General features: G+C 41.4%; 1 protein-coding gene and 1 pseudogene across 1 annotated transcript; both read left to right on the forward strand.

Annotated features, from left to right (window-relative positions):
• The first annotated feature begins 1075 nt into the window (after window positions 1-1075).
• Window positions 1076-10925, forward strand: LOC110535989 (coxsackievirus and adenovirus receptor homolog). Its single transcript, XM_021621425.3, has 8 exons — window positions 1076-1285; window positions 2154-2245; window positions 7140-7309; window positions 7560-7761; window positions 8079-8231; window positions 8364-8486; window positions 8564-8702; window positions 8819-10925. The coding sequence occupies exons 2-8, from the start codon at window positions 2164-2166 to the stop codon at window positions 9066-9068; spliced, it is 1119 nt and encodes a 372-aa protein (XP_021477100.1). The 5' UTR covers window positions 1076-1285; window positions 2154-2163; the 3' UTR covers window positions 9069-10925.
• Window positions 10926-15002: 4077 nt separating this feature from the next.
• LOC149979640 (uncharacterized) lies at window positions 15003-15957 on the forward strand (annotated as a pseudogene).
• Window positions 15958-17885: the final 1928 nt, after the last annotated feature.

A 17885-nucleotide genomic window follows, 5' to 3' on the forward strand; every position in this document is an offset into this window, starting at 1 on the left:
AACTGCTGTTCACAAATGCTCTCCATCCAACCTACTGAGCTCGAGCTGTTTTGCAAGGAGGAATGGGAAAAAATGTCAGTCTCTCGATGTGCAAAACTGATAGAGACATACCCCAAGCGACTTACAGCTGTAATCGCAGCAAAAGGTGGCGCTACAAAGTATTAACTTAAGGGGGCTGAATAATTTTGCACGCCCAATTTTTCAGTTTTTGATTTGTTAAAAAAGTTTGAAATATCCAACAAATGTCGTTCCACTTCATGATTGTGTCCCACTTGTTGTTGATTCTTCACAAAAAAATACAGTTTTATATCTTTATGTTTGAAGCCTGAAATGTGGCAAAAGGTCGCAAAGTTCAAGGGGGCCGAATACTTTCGCAAGGCACTGTAATTAACTATGGTACAGTATATTGAAATATTAAATATTTCCACAAATCTTGATCAGTCTGTAATTGTTGTAGCTTTGTGGTATTGTATGTTGAGGTTCTGTGAAAAGGCCTGGGGTGTATTCATTACAGAAACCATTAATCGTTTAATAACCAAACGGAAGTGTTTTTATTGGACAAATTCAGGTAAGTTCCACCCCATTTCACTCCGTTTGCTTCCGTTTAAGAAATGTTTTGCAACACAATCGATGCAATGAATAGACCCCTGTGGTTTCGTAGGAGTGCCAAGGAGGTGAGGCAACTATCAGTTTGGTAATCATTAATCTCGCCAAAGGCATACGCCACACACAGCAGCTTCCAGTATAAGAGCCAAAACATATATTTTTATTTTCATGCTCAATTTCCCAGCACAATATATTACTGAGAGAATTAAAACAAAAATTCTAGTCATGCAATAATTATTAACAATACAAATGCATCTACATTTAAGGACATATTTTATCAGATCAGAAGCAGAGACAATATTTGAAGCCATGTTGTTGTTAGTGTTTTGCTTATTATAGCCAATATTTTCTAATCATAGAAAGTACAATGTTTAAATTATCCTAAGGCAATAGATGGACTGCATGTAATTAAAAAGGGTGTGAGACTGGTACTCATTACTCTGATTGTGTTGCAAAATGTTTCTTAAACAGAAGCAAATGGAACAAAACGGGGGAGGGACCTACCTGAATTGGTCCAATAGAAACTCTCATTGTATTTGCTGTTTGGCTAATTATTACACCTGTTTCAGAGTTTCAGGTGAAAGCAACTGAAGAGAAGGCAAGCAAAAGTTTTGTTTTGGTTCACTCTGTCAAGCCTCTTGGAAACTACATTATCTTTGGAATATTGCTGTGCAGAAAGGTAATTTGGATTCATTCATTATGTGATTGTTGAATTAAATACTGCTCAGGAATATTATGAATATGTGCTGATGTACTTGAGAGGTTAAAGTACAAATTCCTGACTCACTCAGCAACAGCCGTTAAATTGGAGAGGAGAACTTGGTGAAAATAGAGTTGGTAGGTATCGTTGAGGATCTGAACAGGTTTATATGTTTTAATTCTGTGCAGGGTTGTCTATCCCTTGGAAAGTGTATATTGTTAAGGGAAAACAAGTGTCCCATTATCAGTCATTTCAGTGCATGATAAACACTTATCTCCCTCACTAGCTTTAAGCACCAACTGTCAGAGCAGATTACTGCACCTGTACATAGCCCACCTATAATTTATCCCAAACAACTACCTCTTTCCCTACTGTATTTATTTTATTTATTTATTTTTGCTCCTTTGCACCCCATTATTTTTATTTCTACTTTACACATTCTTCCACTGCGAATCTACCATTCCAGTATTTTACTTGCTATATTGTATTTACTTTGCCACCATGGCCTTTTTGCCTTTACCTCCCTTATCTCACCTCATTTGCTCACATCGTATATAGACTTGTTTATACTGTATTATTGACTGTATGTTTGTTTTACTCCATGTGTAACTCTGTGTCGTTGTATGTGTTGAACTGCTTTGCTTTATCTTGGCCAGGTCGCAATTGTAAATGAGAACTTGTTCTCAACTTGCCTACCTGGTTAAATGAAGGTGAAAAAAATAAATAAAGACTACCTGTTTGCTGAGTAATGCTTCCTAGAAACTAGATTAGAATCACAATGAGGAAGTACACATTCAAATGACTCAGGTAGTCATTGTAATCATATTTCTCTTGATGTGCCATACAGGTTTACCAACATGGTCACTCTGGGAAAGAGCCTAACATGCTCAAGACTACAGTTAGCTGTGATGTTTGTGGTAACAGTTTATCTGAATACAGGTGAGTAATGCAATGTTTCCTAACCTAGTCGCCCTACGACATCCACTATTTTGGGCCCTTCTAAGCCCACTCTGCACCAGACAAAGTCCACTTTTAAACTGATTCATTTCTAGGTCCATTTCTCTTTGTCAGGGGATATAAAATGTGCCTGTGTGACAGCCATTGACTATATGCACATCCTTACACGAGGTTTATGTCACCTGATGGAGCCGGGTGGAGCCCAGACAGTGTCCCAGGTCAGGGAATTACAATGTCCGCTTCTGTTCACCCATTAGCTGGTGTCTGTCCTACATGTTCGATATATCACATTATACTTATACAAACTGCGTAACTGATGTCCAACAATTGGGGATATTCACTAGGAATCAAACAGAACCAAATGGAAACAAATGAAACTGGCAGGGACCTACCTGAATTTGTCTAATAGTGAAAACCTGTTTTTAGAAATGTTTGCGCATTTTATGAATCAAATCAAATCAAATTTTATTTGTCACATACACATGGTTAGCAGATGTTAATGCGAGTGTAGCGAAATGCTTGTGCTTCTAGTTCCGACAATGCAGTAATAACCAACAAGTAATCTAACTAACAATTCCAAAACTACTGTCTTATACACTGTGTAAGGGGATAAAGAATATGTACATAAGGATATATGAATGAGTGATGATACAGAGCAGCATAGGCAAGATACAGTAGATGATATCGAGTACAGTATATACATGTGAGATGAGTATGTAAACAAAGTGGCATAGTTAGTGGCTAGTGATACATGTATTACATAAGGATGCAGTCGCTGATATAGAGTACAGTATATACGTATGCATGTGAGATGAATAATGTAGGGTAAGTAACATTTATATAAGGTAGCATTGTTTAAAGTGGCTAGTGATATATTTACATTTCCCATCAATTCCCATTATTAAAGTGGCTGGAGTCAGTGTCATTGTCAGTATGTTGGCAGCAGCCACTCAATGTTAGTGGTGGCTGTTTAACAGTCTGATGGCCTTGAGATAGAAGCTGTTTTTCAGTCTCTCAGTCCCAGCTTTGATGCACCTGTACTGACCTCGCCTTCTGGATGATAGCGGGGTGAACAGGCAGTGGCTCGGGTGGTTGATGTCCTTGATGATCTTTATGGCCTTCCTGTAACATCGGGTGGTGTAGGTGTCCTGGAGGGCAGGTAGTTTGCCCCCGGTGATGCGTTGTGCAGACCTCACTACCCTCTGGAGAGCCTTACGGTTGAGGGCGGAGCAGTTGCCGTACCAGGCGGTGATACAGCCCGACAGGATGCTCTCGATTGTGCATCTGTAGAAGTTTGTGAGTGCTTTTGGTGACAAGCTGAATTTCTTCAGCCTCCTGAGGTTGAAGAGGCGCTGCTGCGCCTTCTTCACGATGCTGTCTGTGTGAGTGGACCAATTCAGTTTGTCTGTGACGTGTATGCCGAGGAACTTAAAACTTGCTACCCTCTCCACTACTGTTCCATCGATGTGGATAGGGGGGTGTTCCCTCTGCTGTTTCCTGAAGTCCACAATCATCTCCTTAGTTTTGTTGACGTTGAGTGTGAGGTTATTTTCCTGACACCACACTCCGAGGGCCCTCACCTCCTCCCTGTAGGCCGTCTCGTCGTTGTTGGTAATCAAGCCTACCACTGTTGTGTCGTCCGCAAACTTGATGATTGAGTTGGAGGCGTGCGTGGCCACGCAGTCGTGGGTGAACAGGGAGTACAGGAGAGGGCTCAGAACGCACGTAGGTATTCACACTCCTGAGTCAATACTTTGTAGAAGCACCTTTGGCAGAGGTTACAGTCTTAATGGGTACTTCTTTAAGAGCTTTCCACAACATTTCCCCATTTTATTCTTTCAAAATGTTCAAGCTGTCAAATTGGTTGTTGATCATTGCTAGATAACCATTTTCAGGTCTTGCCATTGATTTTCAAGTAGATTTAAGTCAAAACTGAAACTCGGCCACTCAGGAACATTCACCGTCTTCTTGGTAAGCAACTCCGTGTTTTATTGGATTTGCCCCAAACATAACACTTTGTTTTCAGGACAAAAAGTTATTTGCTTTTCCAAATTTTTTGCAGTATTACTTTAGAGCCTTGTTGCAAAAAGAATGCATGTTCAGAATAAAAATATTTCAGTACAGGCTTCCTCCTTTTCACTCTGTCAATTAGGTTAATATTAGTATTGTGTAGTAACTACAATGTTGTTGATCCATCCTCAGTTTTCTCCTATCACAGCTGTTTTGAAGTCACCATTGGCCTCATGCCCATTTCTCCTTCTCCCAAATCCAGTCAGCTGATGTTCTGAAAGAGCTGCAAAATCTGGACCCCTACAAATCAGCCGGACTAGACAATCTGGACCCTTACTTTCTAAAATGGACCCTTACTTTCTAATCATTCTAAAATGATCTGCCAAAATTGTTGGAACCCCGATTACTAGCCTGTTCAACCTCTTCTCAGTGTCGTCTGAGATTCCCAAAGATTGGAAAGCAGCTGCGGTCATCCCCCTCTTCAAAGGGGGGACACTTTTGACCCAAACTGCTACAGACCTACATCTAGGCTACCCTGCCTTTCTAAGGTCTTTGAAAGCCAAGTCAACAAACAGATTACTGACCATTTTGAATCCCACCATACCTTCTCCGCTATGCAATCTGGTTTCAGAGCTGGTCATGGGTGCACCTCAGCCACGCTCAAGGTCCTAAACAATATCTTAACAGCCATCTATAAGAAACAATACTGTGCAGCCATATTCATTGACCTGGCCAAGGCTTTCGATTCTGTCAATCACCACATCCCCATCGGCAGACTCGAAAGCCTTGGTTTCTCAAATGATTGCCTCACCTGGTTAACCAACTACTTCTCTGATAGAGTTCAGTGTGTCAAATCGGAGTGCCTGTTATCCAGGCCTCTGGCAGTCTCTATGGGGGTGCCACAGGGTTCAATTCTTGGACCAACTCTTCTCTGTATACATCAATGTCGCTCTTGCTGCTGGTGAGTCTCTGATCCACCTCTACGCAGACGACACCATTCTGAATACTTCTTGCCCTTCTTTGGACTGTGTTAACAACCCTCCAGATGAGCTTCAATGCCATACAACTCTCCTTCCGTGGCCTCCAATTGCTCTTAAATACAAGTAAACCTAAATGCATGCTCTCCAACCAATCGCTACCTGCACCTGCCCGCCCGTCCAACATCACTACTCTGGACGGTTCTGACTTAGAATATGTGGACAACTACAAATACCTAGGTGTCTGGTTAGATTGTAAACTCTCCTTCCAGACCCACATCAAACATCTCCAATCCAAAGTTCAATCTAGAATTGGCTTCCTATTTCGCAACAAAGCATCCTTCACTTATGCTGCCAAACATACCCTTGTAAAACTGAGCATCCTACCGATCCTTGACTTTGGCAACGTCATTTACAAAATAGCCTCTAATACCCTACTCAATTAATTGGATGCAGTCTATCACAGTGCCATCAGTTTTGTCACCAAAGCCCCATATACTACCCATCACTGCAACCTGTACGCTCTCGTTGGCTGGCCCTCGCTTCATACTCGTCGCCAAACCCACTGGCTCCAGGTCATCTACAAGACCTTGTTAGGTAAAGTCCCCTCTTATCTCAGCTCGCTGGTCACCATAGCAGCACCCACCTGGAGCACGCGCTCCAGCAGGTATATCTCTCTGGTCACCCCCAAAACCATTTCTTCCTTTGGCTGCCTCTCCTTCCAGTTCTCTGCTGCCAATGACTGGAACGAACTACAAAAATCTCTGAAACTGGAAACACATCTCCCTCACTAGCTTTAAGCAGCTCACAGATTACTGCACCTGTACATAGCCCATCTACTGTATAATTTAGCCCAAACAACTACCTCTCCCTCTAATTTATTTATTTAGCTCCTTTGCACCCCACTATTTCTCTCTACTTCGCACTTTCTTCCACTGCAAATCTACCATTCCAGTGTTTTACTTGCTATATTCTATTTACTTCGACACCATGGCCTTTTTTTTGCCTTTAACTCCCTTATCTCACCTCATTTGCTCACATCGTATATAGACTTATTTTTCAACTTTATTATTGACTTTTGTTTTACTCCATGTGTAACTCTGTGTCGAACTGCTTTGCTTTATCTTGGCCAGGTCGCAATTGTAAATGAGGACTTGTTCTCAAATTGCCTACCTGGTTAAATAAAGGTTAAATAAAATAGTGAAATCCAATTGGTTTCCTTCCTCACCGGCAACTGAGTAAGGAAGGACACCTGTATCTTTGTAGTGACTGCGTGCATTGATACACAATCCAAAGTGTAATTAATAACTTCACCATGCTCAAGGGGATATTCAATGTCTGCTTTTTTTACATTTTTACCCATCTACCAATAGGTGCCCTTCTTTGCGAGGCATTGGAAAATCTCCCTGGTCTTTGTGGTTGAATCCGTGTTTGAAATTCACTGCTCGACTGAGGGACCTTACAGATTATTGTATGTGTGGGGTATAGAGATGAGGTAGTCCTTCAAAAATCATGTTAAACACTTATTGCACATAGTGAGTCCATGCAACTTATGTGACTATTATTGTACTCCTGAACGTATTTAGGCTTGCCATAACAGGGTTGAATACTTACTAACTCAAGACATTTGTTTTTTGTTAATTTGTAAAAAAAATCTGAAAAACATAATCACACTTTGACATTATGGAGTATTTATTGTGTGTTGGCCAGTGACAAACATTTAGATGTTGTAATCCATTTTAAATTCAGGCTGTAACTGAAGGCACTGTACAGTATGCTGAATTAGTCACAGGATGTTGTTAACACAATGCTGTTAATGCAGGAACTTGTCACTTTAGTTTGAAACTAGTCTAAGTTTCTTGAATGTGTGTGTTTCTCTAAACCCTAAGATATCACAGTGGCTATGCAGATAACATCCACAGGGTCTCAGACCATTCAAAGAGCCCAGGGGGAGACAGTCATGCTGGGGTGCACATACACCCCTGCCCCCTCTGACACAGGAGATCTGGACATTGAGTGGTTGAGTGTCCATCCAGACATGACCCAGAAAGACCAGCTGGTGAGACTACAGAGCAGGAGATAGAGGCGGGTCTTGTTATGGATAATTTAAGGGGAGGGTTTGGAGATGCAACATGGGTCGTAAAACGAATACGTTAGTCTTAACATCCACTCATATCTTTGGCAGACTAGTCTTGGAGATGTTGTTTAGCTACAGGCGATCTTATCCTCATTGTTGCAGTAGAAAAACCTGTTAACATTTGTTCTCAAGACTTGTTGCTTTGTCATTGACGCAAATCTCTATCTCTCAGGTCATATCTTATACAGGAGGGCAGAAATTGCATTACGGGGACCCCAGCTTGTCTAAGAGGATGGACTTCACAGGAGACCCCGCGTTGGGAGACGCATCCGTCTCCATCTCTGCAGTGAAAGCCTCAGACACAGCCACCTACCAGTGCAAAGTCAAGAAGGCGCCGGGTGTCGACATGCGAAAAGTCACTCTGGTGGTGATGGGTGAGGAAGGCCGCCCCTCCCAGACTGGTTTCTGTTTGACCAGTTTCATCATTCCACTGTCCTCTGTTTTTAAATCTGCTTTATCACTGAAAAGGAATTTGAACACCCTGGTGCTCCTTTTGTTCTTATCAATATACTAATTTTCTTGGAAATGCACTTAGAAGGAATCAACACATTTACACAATGGCCCACTTTGTCATTGGTCGCAGAGTTAAGTAAAACAAAGGAAATGGTATTCACTTGTACTGTATACTTACTCTACACACTCTTTATGAAGTTGTTTTCCTGAGACAGTTTAACCTCTTCTCTTACACCAGTCCCTCCATCAGTGCCTAAGTGTTGGGTTGAAGGCGTTGAAGAGAAGGGAGCTGATGTCTCCCTGCGATGCAAGTTATCCGTGGGATCCACCCCCCTTAACTATGTCTGGATCAGAGAGAGTGGAGGGGCCATCCCGCCTACAGCAACACAAAGTAGGAAACAGGAACTAAAGTCTCTAGATAAGACATGGGTCTACACATAACCATAGGTCTACTGTGCATGTTGATATACTGAGGTGAGGTGTGGTTTGTAGCTAGCAGTGATTGTCTTTGTGTTCCATTTAGACTCTCAGACTGGAGAGTTGATGATAAGAAATCACTCAGAGAGCTACATGGGAAATTATCTGTGTGTGGTGTCGAATCCTGTGGGCAAAGAGCAGTGTAAATACACCCTGCACGCATACAACCGTAAGTTTAATTGGGAGAAAGTGAGGAACGGTGCCTATGTGTGAACCTGTCTCTGAATATCATGACTTCCTTTTTAGCTCCCAACAAAGCAGGGATCATAGCAGCTGCTGTGATTGGTGCACTGCTACTGTTGCTCCTCCTCCTGCTCCTCATATGGCTTCTGATCTGCTGCTGCCACAAACGTCGCTACGAGAAGGAGGTTGCCCATGAAATAAGGTATGAAATATGACATTCCATACCTTCCAAGAATTACATGCAGCAGACAAACTGTAAAATGTGTTTAACTCCTACCGTTCTGTGCCACTCTTCCATGGCCTGGCCCTGCCCAACAGGGAGGATGCCCCAGCCCCAGAGAGCCGACCTGCCAGCAGGAACTCCAGCTTCCGCTCGGTCCTAGGCTTCCGCTCCCCCCCTGGGGCAGTCTATAGCTCAGTGACAAAAGGTCAGCCCAAGAGGACAGAGTCAGACAATAGGAGCTTCTACACCAACAGTAGCATAGGCATGCCTGCCCCCAGCAAGCAGAAAGCCCCTCATTTGCCACCTGTGCTGAAATATGACAGCAGTAATGGTTACCCTGTGTAACAATGTTTTGGGTTGGGGTAAGGATAAGCATGAAACCTCATAATTTTTAATTAATTAATTTTTGTAATTCTTGGAAGGCCAGCCTTCAGTATAAACAGCTATATCACATGCAGACCCGGCATTACAGGATATGTATAATCTCATTCCCATGCTACTTCCACCCTGTACTTTGTGCAATAGCCTAAAAACTCTTGGTGCAATAGTGCAACGGATAATGTTTTAGTCACGTGAAGCTCAATTGAGGATTTTGCCAATGAGAATGAACGAGATGATATTTAAAGTGTATGTCAGATGAAGTGGTGTAAAAATACTTGAAAGTACTACTTAAGTTGTTTTTTGGGATATCTGTACTTCACTATTTATATTTGACTACATTCCTAAAGAAAATAATGTACTTCTTACTCCATACATATTCTGACACCCAAAAAGTACTTGTTACATTTTGAATGCTTAGCAGGACATAAATTGTCTAATTCACACTTATCAAGAGAACGTCCCAGGTCATCCCTACTGCCTCTGATCTGGCGGACTCACTAAGCACATGCTTCATTGGTAAATTATATCGTAGCGTTGGAGCGTCTCCCTGGCTATCCGTTAAAAGTTTGCTTAATATAAGAATTTAAAAAATAATTTATACTTTTACTTTTGATGCTTAAGTATATTTTAGCAATTACATTTACTTTTGGTACTTAAGCAAATATTTTTAGACTCAAGTAGCATTTTACTGGGTGACTTTTACTTGAGTCATTTTCTATTAAGGTATCTTTACTTTGGGTACTTTTTCCACCACTGGTCAGATGTATGTTTTTTATTCTATGCATGACTTATTTTGTCTAACAGACAAGTAACCAAAATGTTTAATCTTTTCTATGAGTTTTCAATGAAAATATATATTTTTTTAATCAAGCACTTGATTCTGAATCAGTTGTATCCTGTACATTTGTGTCACCAATCGAAAAAGCTAATGACCCCACCCTCAATACACCAGGCCAATGATTGTTAATACGGAATGACATTGTGTGCCAGTCAGATATGTGATTTAAGATATTGATTTTGATATAAAACTTAACGACTGATTTCATACTGACTAGCCTCAGAAGGCAGACAGTTCAAAGAATAAAAGCTTGAAGAAACTCTATGATCAAATGATTTTTTTCAATCTTAGCACGGTGGAATGTCTACAATGATTGATTTGGATGCAAGGATCACTGGGTTTTTGCCTTTTTTTTGGTTTCCATCATAGTATAATATTGATCTGTCTAGACTCCTCATTCCAGATTCAAACCTGCCACAAATAATTAGGCATGCTTTCGTTGTGGTCTTGCCAAGCAGAATGCTTTAAGAGTCAACACCCAGAGCACCAACCCTGTACAGTGTTGAATAAACACAGAACATGAAGGTGAGCCAAACGCAGGTTGCCCCCTTTATCACATGTAAATCGACCCTGTGGAACGGATGTGTAGATCTGTGGCCATAGGAAGGATATTTGCATGGGAACTGGACCCTGAGGTTTTGTTCAGTATCTGTGGTTTTGTCAACATGTCATTCTGCAATACATCTGGTTCAGTAATTCCACCGGATATACACAGAGCGAATTGGCCAGTGTTACCTAGTGTTGATTCAGGAGTTAAATTAACACGGTGTAAAATAACCCCAGTGTTGTGTGATTGTGTCAGTTTTACTTTGTGGATAGTAAAACATTCCCATCAAAACCATGGCCATCGTTATCAGATTTCCCAGCATGCTCTACAGCAAAACATTTTTTAGGATTGTTTTTCATATCTGTGCTTTTGCATGTACATTGATTGTGTAGCGTAAGACTAATCCATCAAATATAAATAAAACAATTCTAAACTATTCCAGTCCAATGTTCCTAACCCTGACAGTCATTCTGAATGCATGTTGCAGGTGAATAAAACATTCCAAATGTTGGATTCCCTAACTCAGGCTGTCTTCCAATAGGAATTACACATCACATTGCAAGCCAGCATAATATGACTTGTAGGCCTGATGTGGCCTGTAAACCAGGAGGTTCCTAACACCACTGTTATAAGGGAAAACTTGGCCATCAAAGGTCTTATGATATTTTTAATGTATTGTCCTAACAAGTTTAATTTGAATGATAATATTCACCTCCAGTAGGAACATGAACAAATTCAACAACCATGTCTCTGTCACTAACAAATACAGGCATGGGTGGTAACTCAATGAATTTGAAAAGGCAAGTAACACTGGCAAATGTATATTGGAGGTGGGGTCGTGGCTTTCAATTGTTTTTGGCCATCTGTGAGTGGACGTTTTGCAGCCTACCAGTTTGTGGTCTATGGTTATATTAATTAGAGAACGTGTCAGAACATAGGGATCAATGAAAGAAAGTCGTCTCTGTTTCAGCACCAACTGGTAAATTTAAAAATACTCTGATCTTGTGGATTATTTAGGAAATTGTTAGTTAGGAAAGTATTTCTGAATCATAAAAAAAAAGGTTGGAGAGCCTTTATGCACAAAATATATTGATGACTCAAAAACAGTGGTTAAATTCATGCTGAAAGTTGCCATATTCAAGATCAATGCATGAAATATTGGAAGGTGAAAACGTGTACAATAAGGGTGAAAACAGTCCTATAAATCTACCCTAATTCTTACTAATCACAGAACTGTATGACAATGGTCCAGTCGTCGTGAACCGTGCACCAGGCTCCAGGTTTAACCTGCTACGTGTGGTCAGTTCCATAATGATTCAAATAGGCTTCATGTCAATTATTGCACAACGTTTAGTCTATATGATACACAGACGTGACAGAGGAAAGAAAGGTAGACGGAATGGAATGATGCAAAATGTAAGATACAAATTGAAGGAAACCAACACTAAAAAATACCAGTTCTAATACTGACGGTGGCTCCCCATAGTGGTTACTATTTAAGATGACACAAATTGTAAAGTAAAACTAAGAAAAGCCTGGGTCTCCAAATTTCATCCGTGCAAATTATGAGGGCATACAAGAAAAATTCTGAATAAAGGCACAACTATTTATAGCCTACTTCACTTGGGAAAAGGGACTGCAACACATGTCATGTTTATATGATTTTCAGTTTGCTTCATATGACTGGTTTCACATTCGTCTCCAGGGGAAAAAAATAATCTAAAACAATTGAGTATGTGTGTTTACAATCGCCTTCTCCTTATCAACAGCTCTCAATGCATACATTACAGTGCATGGAGATTCAATTGGAAGAAATAAAGTAGACACTTGTCCCACTTGGAACTGGTAGGTTCGCTAGACCTTATTCATGGTTTCCTCGCATATAAAGGTGGTGGAATTATTAGGGAATCAAGGTCAGACTATAGCGTATCTATAGACACCTTCGCCGCACCATTTCTTTGATCTCCCCCCAAATGAATGAATAGCAGGGCAGAATACGCGCAGAGAGAAAAGTGCAGAAAAAAGGGAATTACGTTTAATTTGCCAGTGCTTGACTCGAGTCGGAATGCCCCCCACCAATGAGCACACATCTTCACCCCAGGCCTATGGAAATGCACTGCCACCACTGCCTTTTGCCATCGCCACCAATTCAAATAGTATTGTGAATAGAGTTCGATGCTCCTCTATAAATTCCAGTCAGGCGACTCTGAAATCAAAGGTTCTGTGCCTCAACTTCATGCCGTTCTTAGTCAACATCTTCAGGCTACTTCTTAAAGCCAAACTTTGAAAACAAATATTTTTCATCTTCATTGCTAAGACATTGAATTGTTTCAAGTTGTAGTAAAAGAACGAAGAGAAAACATCAGATGCAAAGGGATCCTTGTCTGAAGTGAAGTTATATCCAAAATAACCACATTCAATGGTGTAGGTGCTTACCTCAGCCTTGTGGACTTTGAAATGTTTTCCAGTTGATTTTCGATTAGTACATTTCCTCCACAAAGAAAAGAAAGTCCTGGCTATGTGTTACTCTGATTCAAATGAAAACCCTGGTAAATGTCTGAGTTCAATTTAAGAATCTGAAAGTACATTTTATGCCGTAATAAAAAGGCTTGCAAAATATGGTATTTTAAACATTTGAGCACTAATTCCACCTCAACCTTGAACACTTCAACATCACAGAATTTTAATATACAGTTGAAGTCGGAAGTTTACATACACCTTAGCCAAATACATTTAAACTCAGTTATTCATAATTCCTGACATTTAATCCTAGTAAAAATCCCCTGTCTTAGGTCAGTTAGGATCACCACTTTATTTTAAGAATGTGAAATGTCGAGAGAATGATTTATTTCAGCTTTTATTTCTTTCATCACATTCCCAGTGGGTCAGAAGTTTACATACACTCAATTAGTATTTGGTAGCATTGCCTTTAAATTGTTTAACTTGGGTCAAATGTTTTGGGAAGCTTGTGGAAGTCTACCCACAATAAGTTGGGTGAATTTTGTCCCATTCCTCCTGACTGAGCTGGTGTAACTGAGTCAGATTTGTAGTCCTCCTTGCTCGTACACGCATTTTCAGTTCTGCCACAAAGTTTCTATAGGATTGAGGTCAGGGCTTTGTGATGTCCACTCCAATACCTTGACTTTGTTGTCCTTAAGCCATTGTCCATTTGGAAGACCCATTTGCAATCAAGCTTTAACTTCCTGACTGATGTCTTGAGATATTGCATCAATATATCCACATACTTTTCCTTCCTCATGATGCCATGTATTTTGTGAAGTGCACCAGTCCCGCCTGCAGCAAAGCACCCCAACAACATAATGCTGCCACCCCCGTGCTTCACAGTTGGGATGGTGTTCTTCGGCTTGCAAGCCTCCCCCTTTTCCCTCCAAGCATAATGATGGACATTGTGGCCAAACAGATTTATTTTTGTTTCTCCAAAAAGTACGATCTTTGTCCTCATGTGCAGTTGCAAACCGTAGTCTGGCTTTTAAAAAAAAAAATGTTTTACTCCCCAATTTCGTGGTATCCAATTGTTGTAGTAGCTACTATCTTGTCTCATCGCTACAACTCCCGTACGGGCTCAGGAGAGACGAAGGTTGAAAGTCATGCGTCCTCCGATACACAACCCAACCAAGCCGCACTGCTTCTTAACACAGCGCGCATTCAACCCGGAAGCCAGCTGCACCAATGCGCCGGAGGAAACACCGTGCACCTGGCCACCTTGGCTAGCGCACACTGCGCCCAGCCCGCCACAGGAGTCGCTGGTGCGCGATGAGACAAGGACACCCCTACCGACCAAGCCCTCCCTAACCCGGGCGACGCTAGGCCAATTGTGCGTCGCCCCACGGACCTCCCGGTCACGGCCGGTTACGACAGAGCCTGGGCGCGAACCCAGGGACTCTGATGGCAAAGCTGGCGCTGCAGTACAGCGCCCTTAACCACTGCGCCACCCGGGAGGCCCGGTCTGGCTTTTTTATGGTGGTTTTGGAGCAGTGCCTTCTTCCTTGCGGAGCGGCCTTTCAGGTTATGTCGATATAGGACTCGTTTTACTGTGGATATAGATACTTTTGTACCTGTTTCTTCCAGCATCTTCTCAAGGTCCTTTGCTGTTGTTCTGGGATTGATTTGCACTTTTCGCACCAAAGTACGTTCATCTCTAGGAGACAGAACACGTCTCCTTCCTGAGCGGTATGACTGCTGCGTGGTCCCATGGTGTTTATACATGCATACTATTGTTTGTACAGATGAACGTGGTACCTTCAGGCATTTGGAAATTGCTCCCAAGGATGAACCAGACTTGTCGAGTTCCACAATTTATTTTCTGAGGTCTTTTATTTCACCTTTATTTAACCAGGTAGGCATATTGAGAACAAGTTCTCATTTACAATTGCGACCTGGCCAAGATTAAGCAAAGCAGTTCGACACATACAACAACACAGAGTTACACATGGAGTAAAACAGTCAATAATACAGTAGAAAAATAAGTCTATATACAATGTGAGCAAATGAGATGAGGTAAGGGAGGAAAAGGCAAAAAAAAGGCCATGGTGGCAAAGTAAATACAATATAGCAAGTAAAACACTGGAATGGTAGATTTGCAGTGGAAGAATGTGCAAGGTAGAGATAAATAATGGGGTGCAAAGGAGCAAAATAAATAAATACAGTAGAGGGAGAGGTAGTGGTGAGACCACCAGCACAGCTCTGTCTGTGGCCAGTTGTGCCCACCAGCTGCTCTGCAGTCTCTGGATGACCATGGGCAACATAGACTGCCGACTGGCCACGGACAGGACTGCCAACTTCACCATCATGTGGACCACTGCCTCCCTGATCTTCTAATACAGCACCAAGTTGGTGATTGAGCCCATCCGCTGCTACACCAAGATCCAAAGGCCATCCTGAAGCACTGTAGTCCTGGTCATCCCTGTGTGGTCTCAGAACCTGTCTGCCCATGCGGACTGTTCTCGTCCCCGAGAATAACACATGAAAACAAGAACTGCGGTGCCATCATGTCTAATGACAACCCGTACATGATACAGATCACCATTTATCTTGTCCTCTCTGACATCATCCTGGGAGTACTGATGTTAAAGTGTTGCATATCCATCTTTGTTCACCTGGCCATCCATCTCCAGTACATTAAGACCAGTACCAATGGTTTCCACGCGCCTAAGCTAGACTCTGAAATGCAGGTGATAAACATGACCCTGGTACTGTTGGTTTCTCTATATGTACTATCAGGTAACGGTGAAGAAAGAGAATGCCATTGTGCTCTCTTTACTCTTCTATATCACTTTCAGTGCCTTGGTTCTTATGGTAAGAAGAACTTCTGGAAGGTTCTCCTCCACTCTTACAATGTCTGCCTGGATGAGTTTCCCTGTCGGTCCTGGCTGAAGGTGCCAGAGACCAAATGCAAAACCAGCTCTGCTCACAGTCGAACACTGAGGTCAGACCAGGGTAGGCAGTGAGCTGGCGTACATTTAACGTGTTTGGATAGTATGGGTTTAGAGCCATCTGCTTGTCTGACCACTTCACTTCATCATTAGGTTAAATGTGTTTCTTATTCTTCCAGTCATAAAACTATGATAGCTTAAAAACTATTTATCCACATGTTATTTTATAATAGCCCTGTCTGTTTGATGTTGTTATCAGTTTAATTAAGCAATTTTTATTATGGGTGTAGTTATTAAGTCATGATAATAAACAGAGTAGTTCAAGCCCTGGATGCTGATTGGCTGAAAGCCATGGTATATGAGAGAATATGGAGGCGAAAGAAAACTGTTTATAATAGCAATAAGGCACCTCGGTGGTTTGTGCTATTTTTGCCAATATATCACGGCAAAGGGCTGTATCCAGGCACTCTGTAAGAACAGCCCTTAACCGTGGTATATTGGCCAAATACCACATCCATTCGGGCCTTATTGCTTAAATAACCTCCCGTGTCTTTTGCCATTCTAGATATTAAGATTTTACAGGCCTTATTAATATCATGGCTAGTCATTTTGGGGCCTTTGCCACAGCCTGTTTCTCTGATCTCAACAGCTAATATCCCGTGTGTTTCTGAGAGCATAGCGAATGGGATTAAAATGGTTCAGTAAATTGTTCTGACATCTATAACCAGGTCATTAGCATAACAACCAAACAATACACTCCACCAATCAAACTGCATTTGAAGTGTAAACAAATATTTTGCTGAAAATCTGTGCCAAAATCTGTGCCATGTATAGTGTTCTGTAGAACCTCTGCTCACGAATCTAAAATATTAAGACAAATATGTGACAGCCATATGATCTTTCATAATTCGGCAACACTGACAATACCCCCACTGCTACATTCCCTCTAGCACCATCTAGTGAAGTCTAATATGGAGATACACAGGGGTATTTCTAATCATTCAACTGCACTTAAAGGAAAACTCCACCCCAAAAAAACATTTTGTTATTTGTTTCATTTAGTCCATTGTTGACATAGTACCAAAATGATTTGCTTGTCAGCAATCGGGTTTTCAAGATATGTAACTTTCAAAATACAGAAATCATCCCTGTATGATGCAAACTCAAGTTAGTTTTTGGGTGGACTTTTCATTTAAGTCTACTTCTATCTATTGGTCAATGGCTTCTATCCATTGGTCAATATTGACGATAAAAACCAGGTCTCGTGAAACTCGTCCATGGGATGAGCGAATATCACAGGGCAGCCTGGAAGCATCACTTCTTTAGTCATGTGACTCAGGGACTGCAGGGAGAGTGATATCCTGTCCCCCAGTATCTGACAGGAAGGAAGAGGCCATTAGGAGGCCAGATTACCAAGACCAGTATCTACATATCACACAGGGCCTACTGCAATAAATTACACTTGTAATAAAACTCCCTCCCCAGCCCAGGCAACACTACTGTACAGAAAGAGACTGCTTTCACATATAGGGAACAGTCTTGTGTTATACTACAGTCCACGTAAAGAAACAATGTTGTGATCTTGATACATTTAATACCGCTATGAAGAATGTTCACTTTCTCAATACACAACATAAAAATAAAGCATGAATATGACTGAAGCACAATTACATGTAGAACCTCTGGTATCTCAAGGAAATTACTGCCAGACATAAATTCTCACATTCCACATCACTATTTACCAGAATTAAAATGAGGCTTTGTGTGACAGAATGAAAAGAATCTCACTGTCATACCATCTCACCAGACGTCAAGGTCCTTCATTATGCTCTCAATTATCGCATAATTATTCATCCAAAAATATATAATGAAGTCCCAACTAGTGCCTGATATGTCCTTGATAAGGGATGACACCGGCAATAGATATGAGTACAGGATAATGATTCTGCTGAGGACAGAGACTGGTTGTCTAGCCTTCTGTAACAATACCTTCAACAGAGCAG

Source organism: Oncorhynchus mykiss, chromosome 11 (assembly GCF_057628025.1).
Source record: "Oncorhynchus mykiss isolate SJ-2025 chromosome 11, ASM5762802v1, whole genome shotgun sequence".
Classification (NCBI taxonomy): Eukaryota; Metazoa; Chordata; class Actinopteri; order Salmoniformes; family Salmonidae; genus Oncorhynchus; species Oncorhynchus mykiss.

Bases quoted from the DNA above. Each gene is read 5' to 3' on its own strand.
- LOC110535989 (XM_021621425.3), top strand. From the start codon at position 2,164: ATGGTCACTCTGGGAAAGAGCCTAACATGCTCAAGACTACAGTTAGCT. The intron at 7,310-7,559 runs GTGAGACTACAG...TCTATCTCTCAG, and splicing joins TGACCCAGAAAGACCAGCTG to GTCATATCTTATACAGGAGG. The intron at 7,762-8,078 runs GTGAGGAAGGCC...CTCTTACACCAG, and splicing joins AGTCACTCTGGTGGTGATGG to TCCCTCCATCAGTGCCTAAG.